At 34.3% G+C, this 23,888-nt stretch overlaps 5 protein-coding genes across 7 annotated transcripts in view; 2 read left to right on the top strand and 3 right to left on the bottom strand.

Moving 5' to 3' along the window:
• Nucleotides 1-858: 858 nt before the first annotated feature.
• LOC106329166 (BTB/POZ domain-containing protein At4g08455) lies at nt 859-2,561 on the top strand. Its single transcript, XM_013767777.1, has 2 exons — nt 859-1,265; nt 1,876-2,561. The coding sequence occupies exons 1-2, from the start codon at nt 930-932 to the stop codon at nt 2,344-2,346; spliced, it is 807 nt and encodes a 268-aa protein (XP_013623231.1). The 5' UTR covers nt 859-929; the 3' UTR covers nt 2,347-2,561.
• Nucleotides 2,562-4,470: 1,909 nt separating this feature from the next.
• On the bottom strand, nt 4,471-6,215 carry LOC106328188. 2 transcript variants are annotated; one of them, XM_013766575.1, is made up of 3 exons: nt 6,102-6,215; nt 5,824-5,929; nt 4,471-5,476 (listed from the first exon to the last, which is right to left on the bottom strand). In XM_013766575.1, exon 3 carries the CDS (start codon nt 5,474-5,476, stop codon nt 4,679-4,681), a length of 798 nt encoding a protein of 265 aa, XP_013622029.1. In that variant the 5' UTR covers nt 5,824-5,929; nt 6,102-6,215; the 3' UTR covers nt 4,471-4,678. The 2 variants fall into 2 exon arrangements, with proteins under 2 accessions (XP_013622029.1, XP_013622028.1); XM_013766574.1 differs by lacking the exon at nt 5,824-5,929.
• Nucleotides 6,216-12,298: 6,083 nt separating this feature from the next.
• On the bottom strand, nt 12,299-15,454 carry LOC106335790 (mitogen-activated protein kinase kinase kinase 1-like). 2 transcript variants are annotated; one of them, XM_013774406.1, is made up of 9 exons: nt 14,296-15,454; nt 14,131-14,215; nt 13,994-14,056; nt 13,764-13,921; nt 13,614-13,686; nt 13,468-13,527; nt 13,142-13,258; nt 12,773-13,007; nt 12,299-12,687 (listed from the first exon to the last, which is right to left on the bottom strand). In XM_013774406.1, the coding sequence occupies exons 1-8, from the start codon at nt 15,189-15,191 to the stop codon at nt 12,804-12,806; spliced, it is 1,656 nt and encodes a 551-aa protein (XP_013629860.1). In that variant the 5' UTR covers nt 15,192-15,454; the 3' UTR covers nt 12,299-12,687; nt 12,773-12,803. The 2 variants fall into 2 exon arrangements, with proteins under 2 accessions (XP_013629860.1, XP_013629859.1); XM_013774405.1 differs by having other exon boundaries at nt 12,299-13,007.
• Nucleotides 15,455-21,199: 5,745 nt separating this feature from the next.
• On the bottom strand, nt 21,200-21,922 carry LOC106330019. Its single transcript, XM_013768587.1, has 2 exons — nt 21,750-21,922; nt 21,200-21,617 (listed from the first exon to the last, which is right to left on the bottom strand). Exons 1-2 carry the CDS (start codon nt 21,920-21,922, stop codon nt 21,200-21,202), a joined length of 591 nt encoding a protein of 196 aa, XP_013624041.1.
• Nucleotides 21,923-23,625: 1,703 nt separating this feature from the next.
• LOC106330020 overlaps nt 23,626-23,888 on the top strand; it is a 1,740-nt gene continuing 1,477 nt past the window's right edge. The window contains exon 1 of the mRNA XM_013768588.1: nt 23,626-23,731. Coding sequence (XP_013624042.1) covers nt 23,626-23,731 — 106 coding nt within the window. The remainder of the gene's footprint in view (nt 23,732-23,888) is intronic.

Raw genomic sequence — 23,888 nt, forward strand, 5'->3', positions numbered from 1 at the left:
AAAATTCAACTCTCCCACGTAACTTTCCGCGTATGAGTCCTCAGCTTTTTAGGTCTAAATCTAAGTCCTCGAATCTTTGGGTCATTATTCTCGCATGTGTGACCAAGTTTCGGATTCTAGGTCGTCAGCTATTCGTCAATGTAAGTTATCGAGACAAAAGACTTCGAGTTTGTAGGTTAAAAAGGTAGAATTGTTTTCAAATGTTTCTCTCACCTAGAAAGTGTGCAATTTGCAAATTCATATTTGTGGTAACCCAATCACACAATAACAATTTTAACGTGATCCATTCTTATAAACAACTCTTCAAAACATCTCCGCTCAAATCCAAGGTCAGACAGAATGCATCGCGTATGGGGGCACGTGCCCCCAGCTAATTTTTAAATTTTCCTAATAAAATGCCGTAAGTATATATAATTGTCCCCAGGTGAAAGAAAAAATACAATGAAATTGTTGCGCTCCCTATTAAATCTACTTCTGCATCCGCCTCTGCTCAAATCTAAACTTTAAATATATGTTAGTTAACCATAAATTTATAAATATTTGTAAAGAAATTTATTTTGGTCATTCAAATATTTAGAAACTATTTTATGATAAAACATTATATTGTTTATTTATTTTGTAATAATTTATTTACCAAGAATGACTAATAAGCGTATTTGTATTCGAGCAATTTAAATTTTTTTTTTTATAAATAAAAAAAATGGAAAATAGGGAAAAGAGAGATATATTTTTTGAATGATTTCGAATATAACCTTTTTAATTTAATGTTTAATTATTTTTATTTTTTTGGTCAAATAATTTAATGTTTATTTAATACTAAAAATATGTTAAGAAACTCGATAAGTGGTTTTCGTATAATTGAATGGTTTTCTAACTCAGAAAGACAGGAACAAAAATCCGAAGAGAGAGCAAAATCGCCGTCGTGTAAGATGAGGAGAACCGACCACCGATGCGTCATCCAATCCGAGAGCAGCGAGAGCGGATCCGAATCCGATTCGGACACGTCGATGCGCTGCATATCGTGCCGGGAAGAGTACCTCCCTCGCGACGCAGGCACCTGCAAGGAATGCTACGTAGAGGCCGGCGAGACAGAGGAAGAGCTCAAACGCGAGATCGAAGACCTTAAGGCCAAAGTTACTTTCCTTCGCTTATCATCTTCTCTCGACCACGGTAACAGCTCTTCAAGGTCCTTCACTGATGTTGTTCTCATCGCCTCCGAAGACTCCGCCAGCTCACCTCCTGTTCCCGCTCATAAAGCCCTTCTGGTTTGTTCTCTCAACCTAATTTTTGGGGGCAATTAGGTTTTCTACGATGAATTTGATTGTTGTTTTTATACCAAATGTTCAGTTTATGCATATTAGGATGAAATAGAAGTTAATTGTGTTCAGTAGTGTATGTTTTAACAAAGACCATTCTCTTCCCTTTCCTTCAATTGTTTGTCTTTTCCCAATGTTCCAGTTTTATCTGTGTTTGATAGTTCTTTAACCAATTGAAACAGTGAGTATATACGTACACTGGACAAAACATATGCATATTAGTCAACTTTAGATGAAGCCTGTGGCACTTGCTGAAAAAAAAAATGGAATAGTTAGTTCATAATCATTTGAAAATTTCCAGAATTGTCTTTTTTGTTTTTTTCTCTGTTTGAAGTTCAGATATGAATTTATTCAACTCTTAACCATGAGGAAGAAGTAGAAGTTGCAATCATATGATACAGTGTTAAGTTAGTAGTCTTTTGCTATTGCAGGAACTATGTTTTAAGAATAGCATTCTCCATCTTTCCACGAAAACATGACAAAAGAAACTGGAATCTTGGTTTTATTGTCTAATGGTTTTTCATATGTGCACTAAAAAAAAGTTGAATATTGCTGCCAGGTGAGTCGTTCCCCAGTCTTCAGAGCAATGCTTGAGAACGAGATGGAAGAGAGCCGTAGCGGCACAATCAAGATAAGCGACATATCTTATGACACTCTTCGAACGTTCGTCTATTATCTCTACACAGCTGAAGCATGTCTTGATGAGCAAATGGCATGTGATCTTTTGGTCATGTCAGAGAAATACCAAGTCAAACATCTCAAGAGTTACTGCGAGAAGTTTTTGGTAACCAAACTCAATCCGGACAACTCTCTCATGACCTATGCCTTTGCCCACCAGCACAACGCAAAACACGTGCGTGATGCTGCATTGTTACAGATCATTGAAAACATGGAGAATGTTACCAAAAGAGAGGAATACATGGAGCTTGTGGAAAAGGAGCCTCGTCTTATCGTTGAAATCTATGAAGCTTATCTCTCGAAACAGGTTAACACAGCTGCTGGAGGAACTAGCACAAGCAAAACATGTTGAAAATGCCCATCAACAAAAAGCAAGTTCTAGTTTCCTTTATTATGTATGTTAGGTATAGCATGAGTCAGGTCAGCAGAACACCGCCCTGTGAAGCACTAGAAATTTGATGTATTAAATACTCAAAATTGTTGCAGGAAGCATCTTTATTTCATTTCATCTCTTTGTCCCTGATCCTGGTCTTATTAAGGAAGATGGATCCATGGTTGGGTAGTTCATGCATGATCTTGTCAGCTTATCTTACAGCTCATAATATCATAACTAAGTATAAAGTATAACATTCTTCAAACGATCTGTAGCTCTTGTAACACAGTACCGAATATATAGATTCTCATAAAATTAATGTACCAAGATTTCCATCTCCAAGAGTTGTTCGCAAAAAGGAACCTTTCCTGTCCCCATCCATTTCAGATTAAGATGTGAAACTGCCTTTCTCTCAATATGAGTGTTGCGTTCCAAAGATAGATACTAATCAAAATGTTACCAGCGGTGTCAGATCAACTACCCCAGCCCAGCAACCATAAACAAATCTAAGCCCACACAAGAGAAGGAAGAAAAGGAAATTTAATCAACACTTTGTTAATTCTAAAAGTATATTAAATCTTTGTACACCAGTAAAAAAAATCTGTATTCGTTGGATAATTATTTTTTCTATGATAAATATGTTTTTGTAAAGGGAAAGGAAAAATGGATTATGAGGCTGCTATATATACATGTCTAAAGAATTGTAAATTATTCATTCACATAATCAATATACAAATCCTAAACAAAAATATTTGCCTCAATCATTTTTGCTCTTAAATTTCTTTGATTTCCTTGAGTTGATTCGCGTTTATTCACACTATCAGAGCTTTAGGTTGTCAAAACCTATTGTAAGTTTTACTTTGGACCAACATGTTATTATTAAATCCATGACAATATTAATACACTTGTCTTTTCCAAGAAAATGTTAAACATATTTAGGAACCAATGAGGAGTACACTACTCAAAAGGAAGAGTCTTCCGAAGAGATGATCTTGCATGGAATATGACCGCTGGCGCTGGAAGTGATTTGCTTGGCCAAAAAAGAAAAACTTTAGTCTTCTTGAACCTGTTTTAAGGGATATATAAGCTTCCTGGGAATCTTCTTGATGGCTTGATATATACTGATATCATGCACAATTAGTTTAGGAAGAAGCTGTTAGATACTAATATATGTTGGCCCCATATAAGAGGATTCTCTTAATCCACTAGATGCTGGCACATGTTACGACATTTAGGATGGCTTCTACATGATATTCAGACTCTCCTCGCTTTCATAAATAAGTTTCGGTCCAATAAACTTTTGAAGAGTTTGTAGACTTTCTGTAAATGATGTCGGCTTGTCCTACTTTAGTAAATCAAATGGATCTTCTTGTTTGATCAGGCTCTGGGTTTGGTTCCTCGTTTTTTGGATTCTTAAGAGGCTCTCCTGGATGAGACAAGTGTCTTTGGTTGAAGCCACTCATGGACGGATTTGCGTGGACTGAAATGTAAAAGGCATGGTCCATTGGGTGCTGAAAAAATGGTTCAACTTGTAAAATCTATATTTTCTTCGTCCATGAATCCTTTCTGGTATTTCTACTTCCTGTGGTTGCATTGATGAGTTTGCTGTTTCTGGCAAGTGGTTTCATGGCAAAATTCCATCTAGTTGTTGACATATGTACTCTGGACTGAACATACGTAGCTAGTAGCTCATAAGTGGCTGGTGTGGGCAATTTGGTGAGGTTTTGGTCGAGCTATGGTTTTTATAATCAAACTGTGGTAACCTAATCGTTTGATTAGGGGCACGACTTAAACCCGTATGCTCTGTAGCGGTAAATGCATTTTCCCGTAAATTTCCAAATTAGCCGATAACACATATAAAAAACAGGGAATTTGTCATTTACATACAAATTATCTCAAATATCTTAATATCTTGGTAAGAGAGCTCATCGGAAGTCTTAATGTCTGATATTGAGTTTGCTAATCAAATTTGTAATCGTTTTCTATTTTGTTGGTTTAAATGTGTTCTGCCCAAAATACATATATTTTTAAATCTGATAGTTAAGAAAATGAAAGTGCTAAAGACGCAAACAACTAGGATATTTTCAAATGAAAGCAAGCATATGAAAGTATGAAACGTTTCTTTAAAATCAAAGGTCGAGGGAACAAACAACACAACTCAGTCTTCAAACCTGGAACCCAAAACTGCTAACAATAAACGCCAACCCTTTGTTATGTTCCCCACTTCAAAGCTTCCCTTCAAAGCTTCATAAAGCTCAAAGCTTTTATTTTTGGTCATACCTTTCAAACATCAAATCATCAATCTTGCATTTTACCGCCTTCTGTTCCCACCTCTGCTTCGGTGTCGGGGGTTGCTCATCCAGTGATTGCGAAGTCCCCTACTCGTGATGGCTGTAGCAGAACGCCGGCTTATGCCAAATGCTCCTAGCGATCCCAGATCCAAGAACCCATCTTCCAGAGAATCATCCGAGTCAAGGTCATCATCATCATAATCATCATTGTAAGGCTCAATAACATAGTCTCCAAAAACCATAGCTCCGGGTGTTGACGACATCAGTGTGCTAATTACATCACTCCTCTCCCTCTCAACTTCAAGCTTCTTCCATTTCTCCTCCATCACAGGATCAATGGCTCTTGGTTTAGCTCTCGGGTGAACCTCCTTAACATGTTTCTTGAGCTGTCTATAGCTTCCGGAAAACAAACAACTGTCTTTCATGCATGCCCTTTTCTTCGAATTCAGATACTTCCGCGCATCTTTCACCACAGTCCAACCTTTCACCTGGCCCCGACAAAGCGGGCACAGCAGCTCTGCAGGCTTACCGCTCTTCTCATCCTTGGCATAGGCTTTTTTGTACTGCTCTAGACAGTTTGAGAACCGGCTTCCAGTGGCACACATGTAAGGACGGCAACCTTTGTGGTAAGATGAGCAGAGGAGGACAACCGAGTGGTGAGGGATCTCAAGACAGACAGGGCATGTTACGCCCTTCCAGGCTTTTCCTTTCAGTGCCTTTTCCTGGTTTTCTTTGCTTATAGCCTTTTTAATATTCTTCAGAGCGTGTGGTCTTTCCCCAGATCGATAGTGGAGACCATCTGCATTAACTCTCCCCATCTGCCGAACAAATCAGCAACATAAGATATTATTAATACATTTCACAAAACTATTCCAAAGCAAAGCAATCAACAATTCTATACAAAGTTACAAGAGTACAGTTTGTTTCTCAAATCATTCAAAGCTACCAACAATACTAAAAGGAAAAAACACAATCTAAGAGGTTGAACATATCTTTGATGATCAAAACTACCTTTTTACAACCTCAGAATATGATGATCAAATACCAAAACAAGGCAAGAATTGTTATGTTTCAAGAATGCTTTTAATCCAGAGATCAAAGGAGAGAGACTATCCTACAACCTCATAGTTCTATATGATTATTTTGATAAGTGAAGTATCCTTACCTTTTCCTACAAACCATCCTACCAAAAACCCAGCCCATCTGATAATGCCAGCAGAGCTTTATCGGCGGGAGAAAAACCACAACTTTCGAGGTTCTCACCGACAGCACTGGGCTCAGAATGCAAAACAAGTATCACAGTTATATGAAACACAGAAAGTCAAAGCTCCGATAAAAGTATGAATACCCTAAAACTCAGAGCAAAGATCGAGCGAAAGAGTAACCGTTTCGGATTCAAAAGAAAGCATAAGAGATCAAATAGCCTAGAGATCGAGAGCATACCCCAGACAATCGGGAACGACAGATTCCGGCGGAAGAAGGGTTGTTTCGTTTACTGGGATTGCGGAGGAGACGCCCTAGGCGGCGGTCTCAACGTTGGATATTGTTTTCCAATCTGACTCCCAGAGATTTCAGTTGTTTGTTTATAAGGCCGAACTTTTTGGGATTAGTTCTCTGTAGGCCCATTCCTAATTCCTTAGGTCCGGTAGGCCCAATACTTATGATGGTACACTATTCTATTGAGAAGTATAATAGTAGGATACTAGGGCTCAGACTTTTATCCGAGATCCGGATTCGATCCGAAATCCGATCCGAAAATCTGAATATCCGGAGATGCCGAATCCGGATCCGGATAGTAAAATGTTGGATCGGGATATCTTGATTTTTCAGTCCGGATATCCGGATCCGTAAGTTTTATTAAAAATTATTTCAAAAATAGTAATATCTATATATAAAACTAATTTTATTTAATATATTTTCATTTTTATAATAGTATATATAAATATTATGTAAATTTTGTAATACTATACATATAAATAATTAAAACATTATATATATTTTTATTTTTAAATTATTGTTAATATTTTATATATATTAATATTATTTTTTATTTATTTTAAGGATCCATATCCGGATCCGAATATCCGCCGGATATTACAATTTTTAGAAGGATATCCGAGAATCTCGGATCCGGATAAGGATAGTAAAATTATGGATCCGCCGGATAAGAATCCGGATCCAAATATCTTAAAATTATCCGAATACCCGATCCGTCCCAGACCTATAGGATACAACTCGTATTTAACGCAGGTTATATTTTATTTTTTTAATACAAAATAACGAAAACAAATCATGTTTACCAAACAATATCGTATTATTGGAATAAATGGGATAAACTTTGATTACCAAAAGATGAGAGAGATATTGGGTTTCGTATAATCCATAAGTTTAATTTGACACTGATAACAAAACAACTATGGCGATTAGTGTAATTTTAAGACTCTACTAGTTCGGATTCTTCGTGGAAATATTATATACTTAATTCTCTGTTTCAAGTAAGTACTACATTATTCCATTTTACGTATGGACTAGTTTTTTTCTGCTGCAAGATAGTTATAATCGTTGGTGATTATGCAGAAGATTCACTAGCACTATAAGGTTAAGGCATGGGAGAATCCTTGGATTACGAGTACACCAGGGAAGTCTGCTCGTCCTAATGTCCTGATAGTCCATCCGAGAATGACAATCAGTGATTTTATTATAGATAACCCAAAGGAATGGAATGCAGAGATGCTTGAACATTTTGTTGTTCGAGAGGACATATTGTTGATCCATACCTTGGCCATTAGCATTAGCCGAAACACTCATCAACATCGCAAAATCAGGTTTTTAGTCAAAATCGCAAAATGAAAATTTTCTGCCAAAACTATAAAATAAGATTTTCCGTCTAAACTGCAAATTCATGCTTTTCGCCAAAATCATGTTTTCCATCGAAATCATGAAATCATTTTTTTTTGTCAAAAGAACAAAATCATATTTTCCAAACAACATGAAAAAACTGTTTTTCCCCGCCAAAACTGCAATATAACTTTTTTACCGTCAACACCGCAAAATCACATTTTCTACGAAACCGTAATATCACGATTTCCTCGAATTGTTTTGACAAAAAGGTTCAATATTGCGATTTTTCAGAGAAAACGTAGTTTTGTAGTTTTTCGCGAAAATATGACAATGGAAAACGTAATTTTTCGGTTTTTGTGAAAAAACATAATTTTGTTGTTTTGATAAAAAAACTGATTTTGCGGTTTCACTGAAAATGTGATTTTGCAATTTTGGCACGAAAACATAATTTTTCGTTTTGTTTGGAAAACGTGATTTCGTTGATTTGAAGGAAAACATGATTTTTTTTGGTTTTGACGGGAAAACGCGATTTTGAAGTCTTGGTGGAAAAATGTGAACTTATGGTTTAGGCGGAAAAATATAATTATGTGATTTTGGTGGAAAACGTAATTTTGCGGCTTGATGAAAAAATTATGATTTTCGTTTTTAGCAAAAAAGACATGACTTTGCGGTTTGACGGTCAAACATAAATTTGCTATTGACAAGTACATTGTTTGTAAAATTCATATGTACATCTTTTATCATGTACACTTGAAACCATTCTTCTCAAACCTAGAACCTCTTATGTCTACACATATATGCAAGTCACGCTGGTGTTAAATAGTATTTATTACATCAATGTATAAACAACATTTTTTAAAATGTACACAAGATTAAATTCATTTTGTATGGAAAAGTTGACAAAAGATAATTGTCCACATGTGGACATCCCTTATTTTGACAAACATGATAATTTGTAATGGTTCGGTGTACATGAGTACATTATAACCTCCTGAAATATTATCAAACTTCTTAAATCTTTTTATCTCCTATAAACTCTAACACATTTGAATTGATATTAAACCATATAATATCTTTCCAGAATCAAAGACATAAACATACAACTTACAAAACCTAACTCGATATAAAGAAACATAAACCAAAACAAATCATTATCTTTTATGTGCATGTATATATATCTCTTTTGGTTTCAGAATATACTAGGTTTTTTTCTGCACTATGTGATTTAAGATAAAATATTTAAATTTAATTATTTTATTTCTAATATTTTAATATATATTTTGATTTAATTATACATAAAATTAAGTAAAATAAATTTTATTTTTTTTAACTTGCATTTACTAATAGATATGTATATATTTAAATTTATAGTTTTAGATAGATTTTTATCTATTTCTTTTGTTTTTTTTGTCATCAACAATACAAACTCATACTGACTCTGATATATTTCTTTTGGTTAAGTATATTAAATCAACTTGTATAAAATAATAATTTTATACAAAACCATGTATAATTTGATAGAAAAATCAACTTGTAAGTAGCATAAATTAATGTGTATATATATATGTAAAATTTATGCTAATGATGTAAATTTTCAGAATCAACTTGTAAGTAGCATAAATTAATGTGTATAAATATTCTCATAATTTTATACTTTAAATTAATTTTATCAAATTTTACTGTTACTTTTGTAGATAAATAATAATCATGTATATTAAATCAACTTGTATAAATCTGATAGAGAATTGTATAATTATCAAAAAGTAAAACTAATTAGTATTTCTAAAATTTATAGATATCAACAGGAAACTAATTGTATTAGAATTAAAAAACATTTAAAAACAAATTGCATACAATTTTTGAGAAGTTTTTAGTAGTAAATTTATTTTTAATTATAAGTAGTATTAAACAATATTTCAAAATTCTTAAAATGTTGTTATATTGGTATTATTATATTATTTATTGTTATATTTAAATATATTTACTTATGATATATTCGTTATTACTATATTCTAAAAAAATTACTAAAAATATAAATCAACATTAAATGTGATTGTCCATGTCACAATTAGCTATAAGCCATGTTATAATTGTTAGTGTGCCATGTCGTCTTTTTTAGTGAAAATGTATGTAGAAATGACACATAAAAAAAATTTGAAAATTGTTTTTCAAATAATGTATAGGGGATCTTAGAGAGATTTGTGTATTAGAATTTTGGAATCAGAGTATTAATTGAGTAGATAACGTGATTTTGCTGTTTGTAGAGAGAAAATTAACTTTACGGTTTTGATGAGAAAAAGTGATTGCAGATTTGGCTAAACGTGATTTTGCGGTTTTTACTAGAAAACTTGATTTTGTGGGTTTGAAGAAAAAAATGATTTTGCGGCTTTGACAAAAATGTTATTCACGGGTTTGGCGAGTAAAATGTAATTTTACATTTTGACGATAAAACATGATTTTGATGTTTTGACGAAAACAAGATTTTGTTGTTTTGACGAGAAAATGTGATTTTGCTATTTTACCCAAAAAAATATGATTTTATGGTTTTGCTGGGAAAATTTAATTTTGCGGTTTTGATGTCAAAACAAAATTTTGCGGTTTTGACGAGAAACCCCAATGATGAGGTTTGGTGGGAAAAACTCAAATTTTTATTTTTAGTGAGAAAATTTGATTTACAGTTTTGACTGAAAAATGATATTGTGTTTTGGCGGAAAAACGTGGTTTTGCAGTTTTGCCATAAAATTTTGATTTTGGGATTATGTCAGGAAAATATGATTATATTGTTTTGAATTTTGATGAGAAAACTTAATTTTGCAGTTATGAGTGAAACATGATTTTGTAATCTTGGGGAGAACCCCCAATAATGCTTTTTTGGTGGGAAACTCATTCTTGTTTATGGTGAGAAAACCTAATTTGCGGTTTTGGCGAGAAAAAAAGATTTTGGCAGAGAAATGTAATTTTTTTTTTGACAAAGAATTTTATTTCTTTTATCAGAAAGACTGATTTTGTGATTTTGATGAAAAACCTCTTTTGCAATATTGGTGGGAAATCCGATTTATTGGTATTGGCAGAAAAATGTGATTTTGCGGTTTTGGTGAAAACAATATATGTGCGTGAAGAGAGATTCATAGTTTAAAAAACATTAGTTAGATTTTAATTTTGTAAGTTTGATTATACTGTTTTGAATTTTGATGAGAAAACTTAATTTTGCAGTTATGAGGGAAACATGATTTGGTAGTCTTGGGGAGAAACCCCAATAATGCTTTTTTGGTGGGGAACTCATTCTTGTTTATAGTGAGAAAACCTAATTTACGGTTTTGGCGGAAAAAATGATTTTGGCAGAAAAAATGTGATTTTTTTTTGACAAAGAATTTTATTTCTTTTATTAGAAAGACTGATTTTGTGATTTTGATGAAAAACCTCTTTTGCAATATTGGTGGGAAATCCGATTTATTGGTATTGGCGGAAAAATGTGATTTTACGGTTTTGGTGAAAACAATATTTGTGCGTGAAGAGAGATTCATAGTTTAAAAAACATTAGTTAGATTTTAATTTTGTAAGTTTGATTGGTCATGTGTTTTAAGATGTTGGGAGTAGAGAGTTTGTATTAGAAGAAGCAAAAGTGTATTGGTAGTTGAAAGTGTTCTATCATGTAATTAAGAATTGTAAAAGTGACTTATAGTGTAAATAACTCTTGTTAAATGAGAATCTTCATTTTTTCACAAACGTGTTATTTTCTTTTGAAAATCGTACTTCCTTCTACTTTCAACATGTATCACAAGCATAATCTTGTAGATGATTATTTTTCTTCTAATTATATTATTTTCAGTGATATGATAAAATATTAGGTTCCATTTTTGGTTTTGTTTAAGGTCCCGTAATTTCAAAATCGGTCTTGATTGGTTGAGTCACGATGCCGCTCATGATTCTGATGCTGAAGCTGAGTAAGTATTGCAATCTCTTGTGATGGAAAAAGGTAGTGAAGTATGTTATAGTATCTCCGGTACATCCAACATAGTGATCTTTGGCTTATGTTTTGTGAGCAAAATTGGGTAACTGTTAGGCATTTATGATCTTTGGCTTGTTTTGCTATTTGGTGCTATTCTGAATTCATGGAACTTCTAATGATTTTGATTCGAATCGCTTGTTATCCGTAACTCTACGAAGCAAACCAAAAATTAATATGTAATATTCGTAAAAAAACGAAGCAATCACAAATACTTATACTTTTAGAAGCGAATATCCGACACAAATTTGTTATATACATATATATATATATATATTCAAAGAATTATACATAATATTTAAATACTATATTTTATGTAAAATTTATAGTATTTTTATTTATTAAATTTATTATATAAGTTATTAGAATTTTAGAAAGTAAATAATTTTTTGTAATATAACATATTTATATTATTTTTAAATAAGTTTATTTGTACGGATTGAAACGATTCGGATAATTAACAGATCGGATCATGAATATTTGATGGGTGCCCTTCCTTAAACCAATTCAGAATAAGAAGGGATATAAAGGGCGGCGGGTAGGAAACAGTGGTTTGAAGAAAAATAGTTAGTCCAATGGGATTGAAGATATAATCGACTTGTAAATCTGTTTTGGTCTCCGAAAATGTCTGGAGTCAGAATTTCATTGATAAAAAAAGTCTATTGACCGCATTCATTCAACAGGCCAAAAATGTAGGATCTAAGTTTAATAATAGACTTCAATAAAATATGTTTTCGACCAAAAATCTACAAAAAAACAAAAAAAAAAACCATACGTGAAGGGGGTCATACGATAGTTAGAGAAAAGAACCCAACGGTAAAAGAAATGTGCAGAGATACAAACACAAGAAAGAACTAGCAAACCCAGATTATACATTACATTACATCAAATTACATATGGGATACATACACTAACTTAACAAAACCTATACACTCAAAACCCCAAAGTTACACTCTAATTTATCCTTTTCCTAGAAGAATATGGCTCTTCAGTTTTAGAATCAAGCCCAACACAACTTAAACAACAAATAACCAATGAATGAGCCAGAATATGTTTCCAAGCAGTTTAGCTCTTGCTGCCCAACTGAACCGCAGACTTGTGTTGAAGAATCATGCTCAAGTTTCCCCAATTTTTTAGTTTCTACAGGGTCTTATCCATCTCTCACAAATCTTCTGCTAACGCCTGCTTACATACATTAGGACATCAACGTTAGAATCTACAACTCCTGACTCATATATTCTCGTGCAAAAGAAACCAAGAGTTTCACCAGTGTAGACATTCTACTAAGTTAGCCTCGTCTATGGAGAAGTGAAGATCTTGATTCCCGAGCCTGAGAATGATAAGGGCCGTTTTACAAATGGGTGGTTCAGTAGCTCAGCCGCAGTTGGCCGCTCCTCTGGGTTCACTCGGAGACACTTAATTATAAAATCTCGGGCGTCTAGTGATAATGTATCAGGTATGTCTGGAAGCTCACCCTTTCCGATTCTAAACAGGGCTTGATACTGCATGTTTGCACAAAATCTGACATCAACTCTTATTTTACTGGGAAAACCCCATAAATAAATAAACAATAACCTAAAAATTAAAGGTCAAATAAACAACTAGACTGAATATTAAACAAAGCTGGACGACTTACGGGGTTTTCAAGATCGCAGTAGGGGATCTTCCGAGTCAGCAATTCCAGCACAGTGCACCCAAGGCTCCATATATCAGCTGAACTTCCATACCCGTCAGTACGCTTGAGGTTAATAACCTGAACAAAATTGTTCCATTCCATTTAGAATCAACCATAAAAGCATAGCCTTAAATACTGTGAAAGTGAAATGAATCCAACGTTACACGAGTTATACCAATAGTTCGAGATCCAATAATTATGTTGGAGAGCAATATGTTTGTCTATTATTGTATTCATATAATCAAAAGAGTAGAAAGGAAATGTGTAATAATCTCCAAAAACAATACCTCTGGAGCCATCCAGAATGGAGTCCCCTTGCTGGACTTGATGTCGTTTAGTTTTGAAACCTAAATGACACAATACAAAATAAATAAACGACAGAAGCAACTACTTTAGAGCAAAACCTATAGATATCTACAAAATGGAAAAGAACCTTTGCCAATCCAAAGTCTGCAAGCTTAACAGCTCCACTTGCGTCAACCAATATATTTGCACATTTGATGTCCCTTTTGTCGAATCAGAAGAGAAAAGTAAGGGAAAGAGTAAATACAGGGAAATCTATGACATTTCTACTAGTCTTTACCGGTGGATGAAACCTTCTCCGTGGAGATATTTCAAGCCGTCAAGGATCTGTCTGGTGTAGGTGGACACTACAGAGTCCCGAAGCGGGTATTTTTGGTAAAGTTTGAGAAGAGAGCCTTGGGATACAAGCTCAAGAAAGATGTACAAATTCGACCCATCCTGCAACACACCAAATAGGCGTTACTGATTGAGCTGCAAGTGTGAAGAGGAAAGCCAGAACGGGGAACATACCTTGGCCGTGCCACGATATCTCACTATATTCTGATGCTGAAGCTGACTAAGTAATGCAATCTCCTATATAAATGAAGCGAGGAGGATAAGCAACCAACCTTTGACAGGTAAAATGTGACAAATGATATATTTCTCACCCTTTCTAGTTGTTGAATGCACTCTTGTGCCCGACTTCCCTGATCAATAAGTGAAACTTCCTTGACAGCAAAGAAGTCCCCATCACTATCCATCAAAAAAAGTTTATTCATCAGCCAAATGCATAAAGTAGAAGCTCCCCTTGTACCTTAAACAGTAGGACTTACCCAGAAATGCCTTCATACACGGAGCCAAATGATCCTCGTCCCAGAAGGTCACCCTTCAGCCAAGACGTGATGATAGTTCCAGAAGAATAAACCGGCGAGGTGTTGGATACTGTGCTGGAGGAGTCACCACCCTCGTTTGTAGTGAATGAGCATGACTCATCAGCTGTAACCGCGAGAAGCCTCTCCTGCTTTTCCACTTCATCTGCCTTGTCGGAAGAAGAAGAAGAAGAAGAAGAAGACGAACTTGGCCGCTTAACAATTTCATCTTCCGGCCCCAAATGCATAAGGAAGTCCCAAGATGATCCTTGGTGATCAATAGGAGGCCGTTTCGCGGGAGGAGGCTTAAGCACAGATGGTCTTACTCCTTTTATACCACCACTAACACCAACAACAGGCACGACATCACTGGAACTAGGAACGAGATAACCTCTCGACATTACCCGCTGGAGACCACGCTTCGTACCGCCACCATCAACCACAACCCTATCAGCCAAACTCCCAATCTCGGAATTAGCATCACCACTCGGACCAGATCGACTCCAATCGTGGTCGAAAGAGTTAGACCTGTTGATAACCTCCGAAGAGGAACGCATCATGGAAGCTTCCCAGGCGTCGAAAGAAATAGCCAAATCGTCAGGGCCAGACACGCCAATGGACTTAAAGATCCGATCCAACTCTCCATCGCCTCCTCCTCCTCCGATGCGGAAACTGGTTCGATCCACCTCAAGAGAGCGCGTCATCAGGGAAGAAGTGGAGACGGAGAGATCGTCAGCTGAGGAGCTGGAAGAAGAAGCGGCGTCATACTTGACGTTCTTCAAGGCGCCAATACGCTCTAACTTCCGCTCCCCTCCTCTCCTACCCGAAACTTTCTTCATACGAGCTATCAATCTATCCATAAATAGCTAAATCCATACACAAGTTTTTTCTGTGAGTACCGCACCTTTATTGATTGATTGATTGCTTTCAAATGGTAATTTTCCGAGAAAATCTACAAGTGCGGGAGTGAGGACCGAAGATTGTGCAAACCCTGGCGGCCGAAGAAGAAAAATAAAAGGAAAAGTAAACGAAAACACGGTTTTTCGTTAAATAATTGGTCTCATTTCTCTGTGTTTTTGATTCCTCATCTTTTTTTTTTTTTTTTTTTTTTTTTTGTTAGTGGGTGCTTCACAGAGAGTCTTTTGTTTCTTTTTATTTTCTTTAACATGTCGAGGCTTATCTAATTGGGCTTTTCAGGCCTTCCAGTTTCGGTGGCTAAGATTTATAATGTTACAAGTTATAAGAAAACCATGCTTAGTTTTTAATTAAAAACCAGGTGCAATTTTGCGGATAATTATATTATATGAACAAATATATGTTATGTTTACATTATTATAATTTTCAATAATAATTAAAATTTTAATTTTTAATTTCAAATAGTTGAATAATCAAAAATTTCAGTATATGTTTTTAGAAAATCTGTGAAATTTTAGTATATGTTTTTTAGAAGATCTTACAGAAAAGTAATATTATAATTAATTCAGATAATTGGTTGTAAAATTATTTTATATTTAACACGTGAAAAGCCGGGAATACTCTAGCTTTCAAGAAATAAAAAGATAGTTTTTTTTTTGTGTGTAGGACCAATACAATGATCAGATGCTTTTATCATGAAGATATTTTGTAAACGTTTTTGTGTAGACTTAAGAAAACATAATAACTTTTAATAATTCTTTACCTACAAATCTAATTCTTTTATATAAGAATTAGGGGTGGACGTTCGGGTACCTGTTCGGGTTTGGGTCGGGTATTTCAGATTTTCGGGTATTTCGGTATAGAGGTTTAGAACCCGTTCGGGTATTTTTGAACTTCAGGTCGGGTTCGGGTATTTTTAGTTCGGATTAGGTTATTTCAGATCGGGTTTGGATATTTAGATTTTGAAAAAAAATATTAATTTTTTCATTTCTCATATTTCTTGTATTTAAAAATATAACTTTCACTTAACTAATTTTTTTTTAATAGATTGAATGGTTAAAAAAATTTGGACATAACATTTTGAAACTAAAAAGACATTAATTTGGTTATTGTTTTTAAATTTTGGATGTAACTTTTTGCTAATTCTTGAAATAAAAAGTTTGACATGCATTTCAAGTGAGTAGCAAATCATTTTTTCCGTGATTGTATGTATATCATATGAACTTAAAATATGTGTAGTATCAATATAAATATTTTATATAAAATAAGAGATGTAAACTAGAAATATAAGGTTAATTATACATATGTTCGGTTATCTTCGGATATCCACTCGGGTTCGGATATTACCCGTCCGGGTTCGGTTCGGATATTACCCGTCCGGGTTCGGATATCCAATCTCTCCTAATTTAATATCCGTTCGGATATTTTGCTACTTCGGTTCGGATTTCGGTTCGGATTTTTCGGATCGGGTTCGGGTGCGGCTTCGAATATCGGGTAAAGTACCCATCCCTAATAAAAAATTAAAAATATATAACCATTAAATTTCTTTCAATAAAAAAACTTAAATTATTTTATTTAATTATATATAAATAATTGATAAAGAAAAAAAATTTGATAAAACATATATATTATTTCTCCAATTCTACAATTAGTTACCATAAATCATTATTTGTAATATTACTTGTGTTATTTGGTAATTTATATTAAATAGTTCTATTTTTTTTTTGACAGCAAACATTCACAGACTCATGTAGACTCTGTAAACCAAGGTGACAACTCTGCATCCATATGTACAACGAAAGACAGTTGTTTCCGAGCACTGCGTGCCAAGCGATCCGCCTTTATGTTTTCCGTCCTAGGTACATGAACGACATCTGAGTTGGTGAAGCTTCTTCTCAAAAGCTTAATGTATTCCAGGTAACTTTCAAATGCTGGACATTCCTCTGATCCGAAACCATCTTCACCAATTGAGAGCAATCCGTAGCAACCGTAACCCTAAACTGTCTTAGATTTTTCATGATTTCCATTGCCCAGATTAGTGCCTTCATCTCCTCATGAAGAGGTGAGAGACATGCCCTTAGATTCCTTGCTCCTAACAAGCCCTCAAACCCCGGTAGCGTGCTGAACCAGCCTTGCCCAAAAAATAAATCTTTATCTTTCCAAGAACCGTCAGTGTAACACCATCTTCCTGTAGTCCCTGATCATGAATTAGGTTTGTTTTGTGCTTCATGTACCAACCTGGGATTATTGATGACATGTGTCTCAGCCCAAAGTGTTGATTCCAATTCTGCTAAGTTAAGTGTTTCTCTCGTATCAATATCAAGATTACTGAAAACTTTATTATTCCAGCCATTCCATATGTACCATAATATCCATGCAAACTGATGGTCCTCCATTTTTGGGGTAACTCTCCAAAACAGATGGTCCATATTAGCAAAAAGAGAGCCAATAGGAAAAATGTTTGGGTTCGATGGAATCTTAGATAGTGCTCACACTTGACGTACCGGGGGACATTCGAAGAACACATGATTTATTGATTCCTCCGGGTCTCCACACCGTGCACAACATGTATCTCCTTGTATTCCTCTCGCTTTTAGATTTTTTGTTACCGCTATAAAACCTGTCAGCAGCCGCCATAAGAAATGTTTTAACTTCGGAGGACACTTCACTTTCCAGCAGAATGCCTTAAGTATATCCACATTGGGTCCATAAAATTCTGGTGGCTTTTCTTGTCAGGATAGATCCTTTCTATTTGATACCATGATTGAACCGCGTATTTTCCATTATTAGTGAAATGCCATCCATTCCTATCTTCCATCTGATTCCTACTCAAAGGGATACTTTCAATCATTTTTACATCGTGGGGTTCCACCAAAGTCCTAATTGCATGTAAATTCCATGTTCGGGATTCCTGATTAATGAGAAAATCCACTGTAAGGTCTGGGTAACTGTTATGAAGGTTTTTGTTAGCTGGTCTCGGACGAGTGGATGAGATCCAAGGATCATTCCATACTGAAATAGATGACCCTGTTCCAACCCTTTTATTTAGTTCTTTACAAACCAGAGATCTAGCAGAGATAATACCCCTCCAGCCATATGACGGGGAATATGAGCGAATCGGTTCCAGGGGTGAAGCATTCTTGTAGTACTGTCCTTTGAAAACTCGAGAAAAAAGGACATTTGGCTTCTCGATCAGCCGCCACAAGTGCTTTCCAAGCATCACCGTATTAAAATCAGTCAAATCCTTGAAGCCTAGCCCACCATTATCCTTATGTACACATAATTTATCTCATGATTTTCAATGCATGCCTCTTGTGCTTCTCCTGGACTCCACCAAAACTGAGCTACTGCACTCGTTAGTTTCTTTAAATAGTTCTATTTACCTTTTATTTTTAGATCTGATTAAAATAAATAACTAATAAACGTCAACAACCAATCAAATTATAATTAATTTTTAAAACTTAACCTATTAACAATGCATAAGAAAAAAAATCATTTAAGTGACTTCTCAATTAATATAGAGAAAATTGCCAAAACGGAACAAAAAAACAATATAGTTGTCCATATGGTATAAAACCATCACTAAGTTGTCCCTATAGTATAATATTTTTTATAATCCCAAAACTAACCTTTCCTTAATCAAATTAAACATAAATTAAAACCATTTTTAAAAAGTTTAATGGAAAAAGATAAAAAAATAAGGTAATCCCATAATGTTTTAGAAAGGAAAAAAAAATTAAAAACAATTTTTTTTTTAAAAAAGAACACACGACACTGATCAAAAATATCTCGTAACCTAATTGCATTTGGTTTCTAAAATCCTCCAAAACTATTCTTTTAAAATCCTCTAAGGTAGAGCTTGATTCCAATAACAGTAGCCTACCCCAATTATCATCAGCCAAAAAAATCCATCATGTGCTTAAACTAAATTCCCAAACACCACATATTGTATAAATATGCATCATAGAACAAGAATTTTTGAAAATCACAAGACAAACTATGGAAAAATCATAGATTGATGAAGAAGAAAAGCCAAAATCATTTGTTTTTGATATTTTGACAAAGAAAATCGACCAGGACACGTTTTAGGAAATTAGAATATTTTTAGAATATTTTTTTAACTGAAACTTCCTTAATTTTCGGAAAAACTGGTTTTTTTATCCGTAGAAGGCACCTTCTACACTGTGTAGAACCATGACAAAAATTCTGAATACAATTTCTACTTTTTGTAGACGTTCATGCTAAGTTTAGATTTCGCATACCCAAAATTTTAGAATACTTCATAAAAGTAGAAACTGCATTCAAAAGAAAAGTAGCGATCTTTACAATTAGTAGAATTCGCATTCTCCATGTTTAGAATTTTAAACATTTTTAGATTGTTTCTTCTAAAAAAAGTAGATGGACTTGTTTATTATAGAATTCGTTTTCTACTAACTCATTTTCCGTAGAAGATGAATTATACTTTTAGTGGAACGTAATTTTAAAATTTTACTTATCAAGTTTCTTAACCAAAAAAAATATGTGTTTGTGTATATAGTGTTTTATTAATTGTTTATATTTTTAATATTTTTTTGGATTCATAAAACTATTTATTTCATTAATTTTCAGAAATGGAAAGGGTAAAAGGGAGAATAAATGGACAAATATGATTTTATACCATATGGAGAACTATGTTGTTTTTATGTTCCGTTTTAGCAATTTTCCCATTAATATATAGTATGATTTATCTCTTTAAAACCAAGGATAAATTTGGTTAAAGTAAACATGTGTTAGGAAAATGGTAGTCTAAGTAATTTCTCTCATAATTTTGTTAATTCACAAATCACACTTTCTCAGTCATTTTTTATTTAGTGTTTAACATAAAAATTAAATGGGTTAAAAAACCATTTCTTCCTTTAAAACATACATATTTTAATTAAATCTGATTAATTAATAAGAAAAAAATAATTTTTAAATTTTTAAATAACGAAATGTTGGTATTTTAGGCATATATACTTAATATTAATGTGAGAACCAATATTATATCAAAATAAAATATTTTTATTTGTATGAAATTTGTTAAAATTTGGAATTAAGGAATCAAAGGAAACGCATCTCATCTCAAACGTAATTTTAAACGGAGATGGAAGCGCTTACCTGAGCTATGGAAAGTTGCTTCAATACTCAACATGTCAACATTTCAAAACAGATTGCAAGGATCTAATCTTAATGATTCAATAACAAAAGTAAGGCCAAATTTTTAACGGAATTTAAGAAGTTAGCTATTTTAAAGTCAATGTTTCAAGACTTCAAGGTTGTCTTCCATCCTCGAGCACAAAACCGGACTGCTAATTCATTAGCTAAGATTGCACGTGCTTTTCATATGAATTTGTGTTTTTTATGGGTGTTCTATTCTTGGCTGGCTTCTCATACTACCTCTTTTTTTACTAATAAATAGCATTTTTGATATCTGAGATATAAAAATAAAATTGTAATATTCATTCGAGTCTGGATAGAGACCCTTACAAGGTCTTGGAGATCGGGAATCAAAGGAAAATAATCATAGCAACATGAGATCCCTCATCATTCTTTTTTTTTTTTTTTTGTAAGTACTCATTTTATAAATTAAATCCAACTACAGGGGGTGCACAAGCCCAACACAAAAAAACATGGGCTTGGCTCAAAAGGGGCTAGAAAACAGCCTCTTAGCCAAAAAAAACATCCAAGTTCCTAAAACTGAATCTCCATCACTTGAGAGACGTTGCTTCCTTACTATAGGGTCCAACCTGAATTTGATAATTTGTTTAATCTCTACAATCAAAGTCCCTGGTGGTTTTTGCACCGCTGAATGAATCCTCGAGTTTCTTTCTTTCCAAATTAATTACAAGACTGCTTGGTAAGTTAGCCTCACAATCAGAGTAACTTTATCATTCCTTGAGGGAGCTTCCAACCATCTCAATACATCCTCAAACAGCTATGGAGGAGAGAGATGCATACGAGATATAAAGAAAGTCCAAACCTCGTTGCTATAGGAGCAGTCAAAAAACAGATGCTGACGGCTCTCATCATGCTGCGAGCACAACACGCAGCTTGCGGGAACATTCAACCCCCACCTTATCAGTCTATCCCTCGTAACCATTCTGTTCTGAGCAGCCACCCAAGCTATAAATGTGTGCTTCGGAACACGACCAGAGAACCAAACCTTCTTATGCCAAAACACTTCTAGTGTAGGAGGGTGAAGCGCTCGCCAAGTCTCACTAGCTGAGAAAATACCTGAGCCACGCGCTCCATCCGGGTACCACACATATTTGTCATTCTGAGCTGAAACTATGATCTCCTGAGCACTTGGCAAGCAAGCCTTTAGCAGAGTTATGATCGGGCTTCTACTTCTGCTACGATCAAGCCACCAACCATCAGAAATCAGAGCGTCAGCCACCACTGCGTTGATGTTAAGACCTGTAACAGACGGCCCTCTTTCTCCTACCAGCTCGATCAGAGGACCTAGAGACTTCTAATTATCGTACCAGAAGCTCGCAGTAGCACCATCTCCCACTTCGCACTGAATCATAGGCCTAGCTAACTCCCTCAACTTACAAATGGCCCTCCAAAACCAGCTTCCTCTATTCGCTGGATCCAAGACCCAAAAACAATCTCCTCTGATCAGGTTCCCACGGCCCCACGAGATCCCATCATTCATTTCCGTTTTATCAATAACGGATTAAAGAGGATGTTGGTGCTATATAGATGGTCTATGGAATCATACATACGTGAATTTGAGTTTGGGTGGCAGTATTTTAAGAAGGCATCACTCACAGTGCCGTGCTTAGCATAATAGGGGCCTAAGGCAAAATAGCTAATCTTATTTTAATAATAAAAATATCTAGTAATTTTAGTATAATAATAGTATTTTAATATACGTTGACAAATAAACAACAGCTTAAAAAATTATTGAAAACTTAGATTGAAAACATTATGTCTTGTTATAAGCTAAATTCTACGTAGACAAAGAAGTTTTCAACATTAATAAGAAAACCAGAAGTTAATGCTCAAAGGAAAATAGAAATTGATGTTTGATTATTAAAAGAAAGCATATTATCACGTTGTTTATGTCATAATCTATAAATTCGGGCCCCCAAAATGAACTAATACGAGAAGGGACCTGAGGCCAATGCCTCAAAATCAAAAGGGTAGGCACGCCTCTGATCACTCATAAAAGGAAAAAAGGTAGATGTCTAAAATGAAGGTTTTCTTTTTGCATGCAGAATTTAAATAACTTCTAGGGATAATGCATTTTTTTTTACTGTAAGCATAAATGGTGGCTTTTGCAATGGAAAGTTTTGAAGTGGTAAGATGATGTTTTCACCCGAAAAGTAATCTTCGTTCTCAATAAATTTGGCGGAATCTAATGAAATTAAAGAGAAGTATTTTGTCACTATCTCGTTCATTCCACTCGCAGAGAACAAAAAGGATGAATGTTGTACTACATATATGTGTGTGTGTGTTTGCTGTTGACAAAATGAAATATTTTTCTTTTATATTTTCTTTGAACAACATTATATGTCATTTTCTTATAGATTATAAGTCAAATCCTTTTTGCAAGTATATATATGTGTGTGTGTGAATTAAATGAAATTATGATAGTATTCCTTTTTGTTAAGTTCTGATTTATAGTATAGTATTCCTTTTTGTTAAGTTCTGATTTATAGTATCTTTATCAAAATGTATTATAATAGTGCCAAACAGTTTTTTCAATTAATGTTTTTTTCATTTGTCAATATATATTATTTTTTTCCTCAAAATTATAGAAACAGTTTATTTAAATGATAGATAGGATGAGTGTACAAAACTATGGTAATAAATTTATTAAAATCTGTTCAAAGATATAATTAAATTGTAATAGTAAAACCATAATTATTTAATGATATTTTACTTGTCAAAGTATGCATTAATTGGCTGTGCATAAACAGGGAAGTACATTTATGGTATTGAATTTTTATATTACTATAAATTCATTGGACCAGGAAGAACCATTTCAACAGTTTCTCAAAACAATTTCTTAAATAAAACCAGAAAACCTTAATTAGTATTACAAAATATAATATAAAAACAAAAATGGAGTAGTTCTCCTTTGGGGAAGAGAGGTAGAGAGGCATTTGTTTGTTCGTGTGTTCCTTCTTTGTGGGTTTATTGACAGCGATGATGATCTTCAAGTATCTTTGAAACTATCTGTGGGAGAGAGGGTTTCTCATAACTGATTTCGTGTAGGTTTGGGACAAATCGATTTTTTTTTTTAATTTAGATTGTGATTTCTTCCCTGCCCTTGTGGTGTATAGTAAGAGAGTGAAAGAGGGCAGAGAATTGTATATTGGTTCCTTTGCTTGATACAATATAGCTTTACTGATGGAGAAACGTGAACCCTCTTTGGTACCTGAATGGTTGAGAAGTTCAGGGAATGGTTCTGGTGTTGGGAATAAAAGTCATATTCAGTCATCTTCTGCTCGCTCAGGTATGCTCCAGTTTTATATGCCTCTATATTCCTTTTAAAACCATTGTTTGAATAGCATCGTAACTTCATATCATTTCCGTTTTCATTTTGATTTAGATAATAACAAGAGTAGGAACCCTAGGGCAGAAACCGATGTTGATTCAGTTCGGTCTCCTTT

This window comes from Brassica oleracea, chromosome C3, assembly GCF_000695525.1.
Source record: "Brassica oleracea var. oleracea cultivar TO1000 chromosome C3, BOL, whole genome shotgun sequence".
In the NCBI taxonomy this organism is placed as follows: Eukaryota; Viridiplantae; Streptophyta; class Magnoliopsida; order Brassicales; family Brassicaceae; genus Brassica; species Brassica oleracea.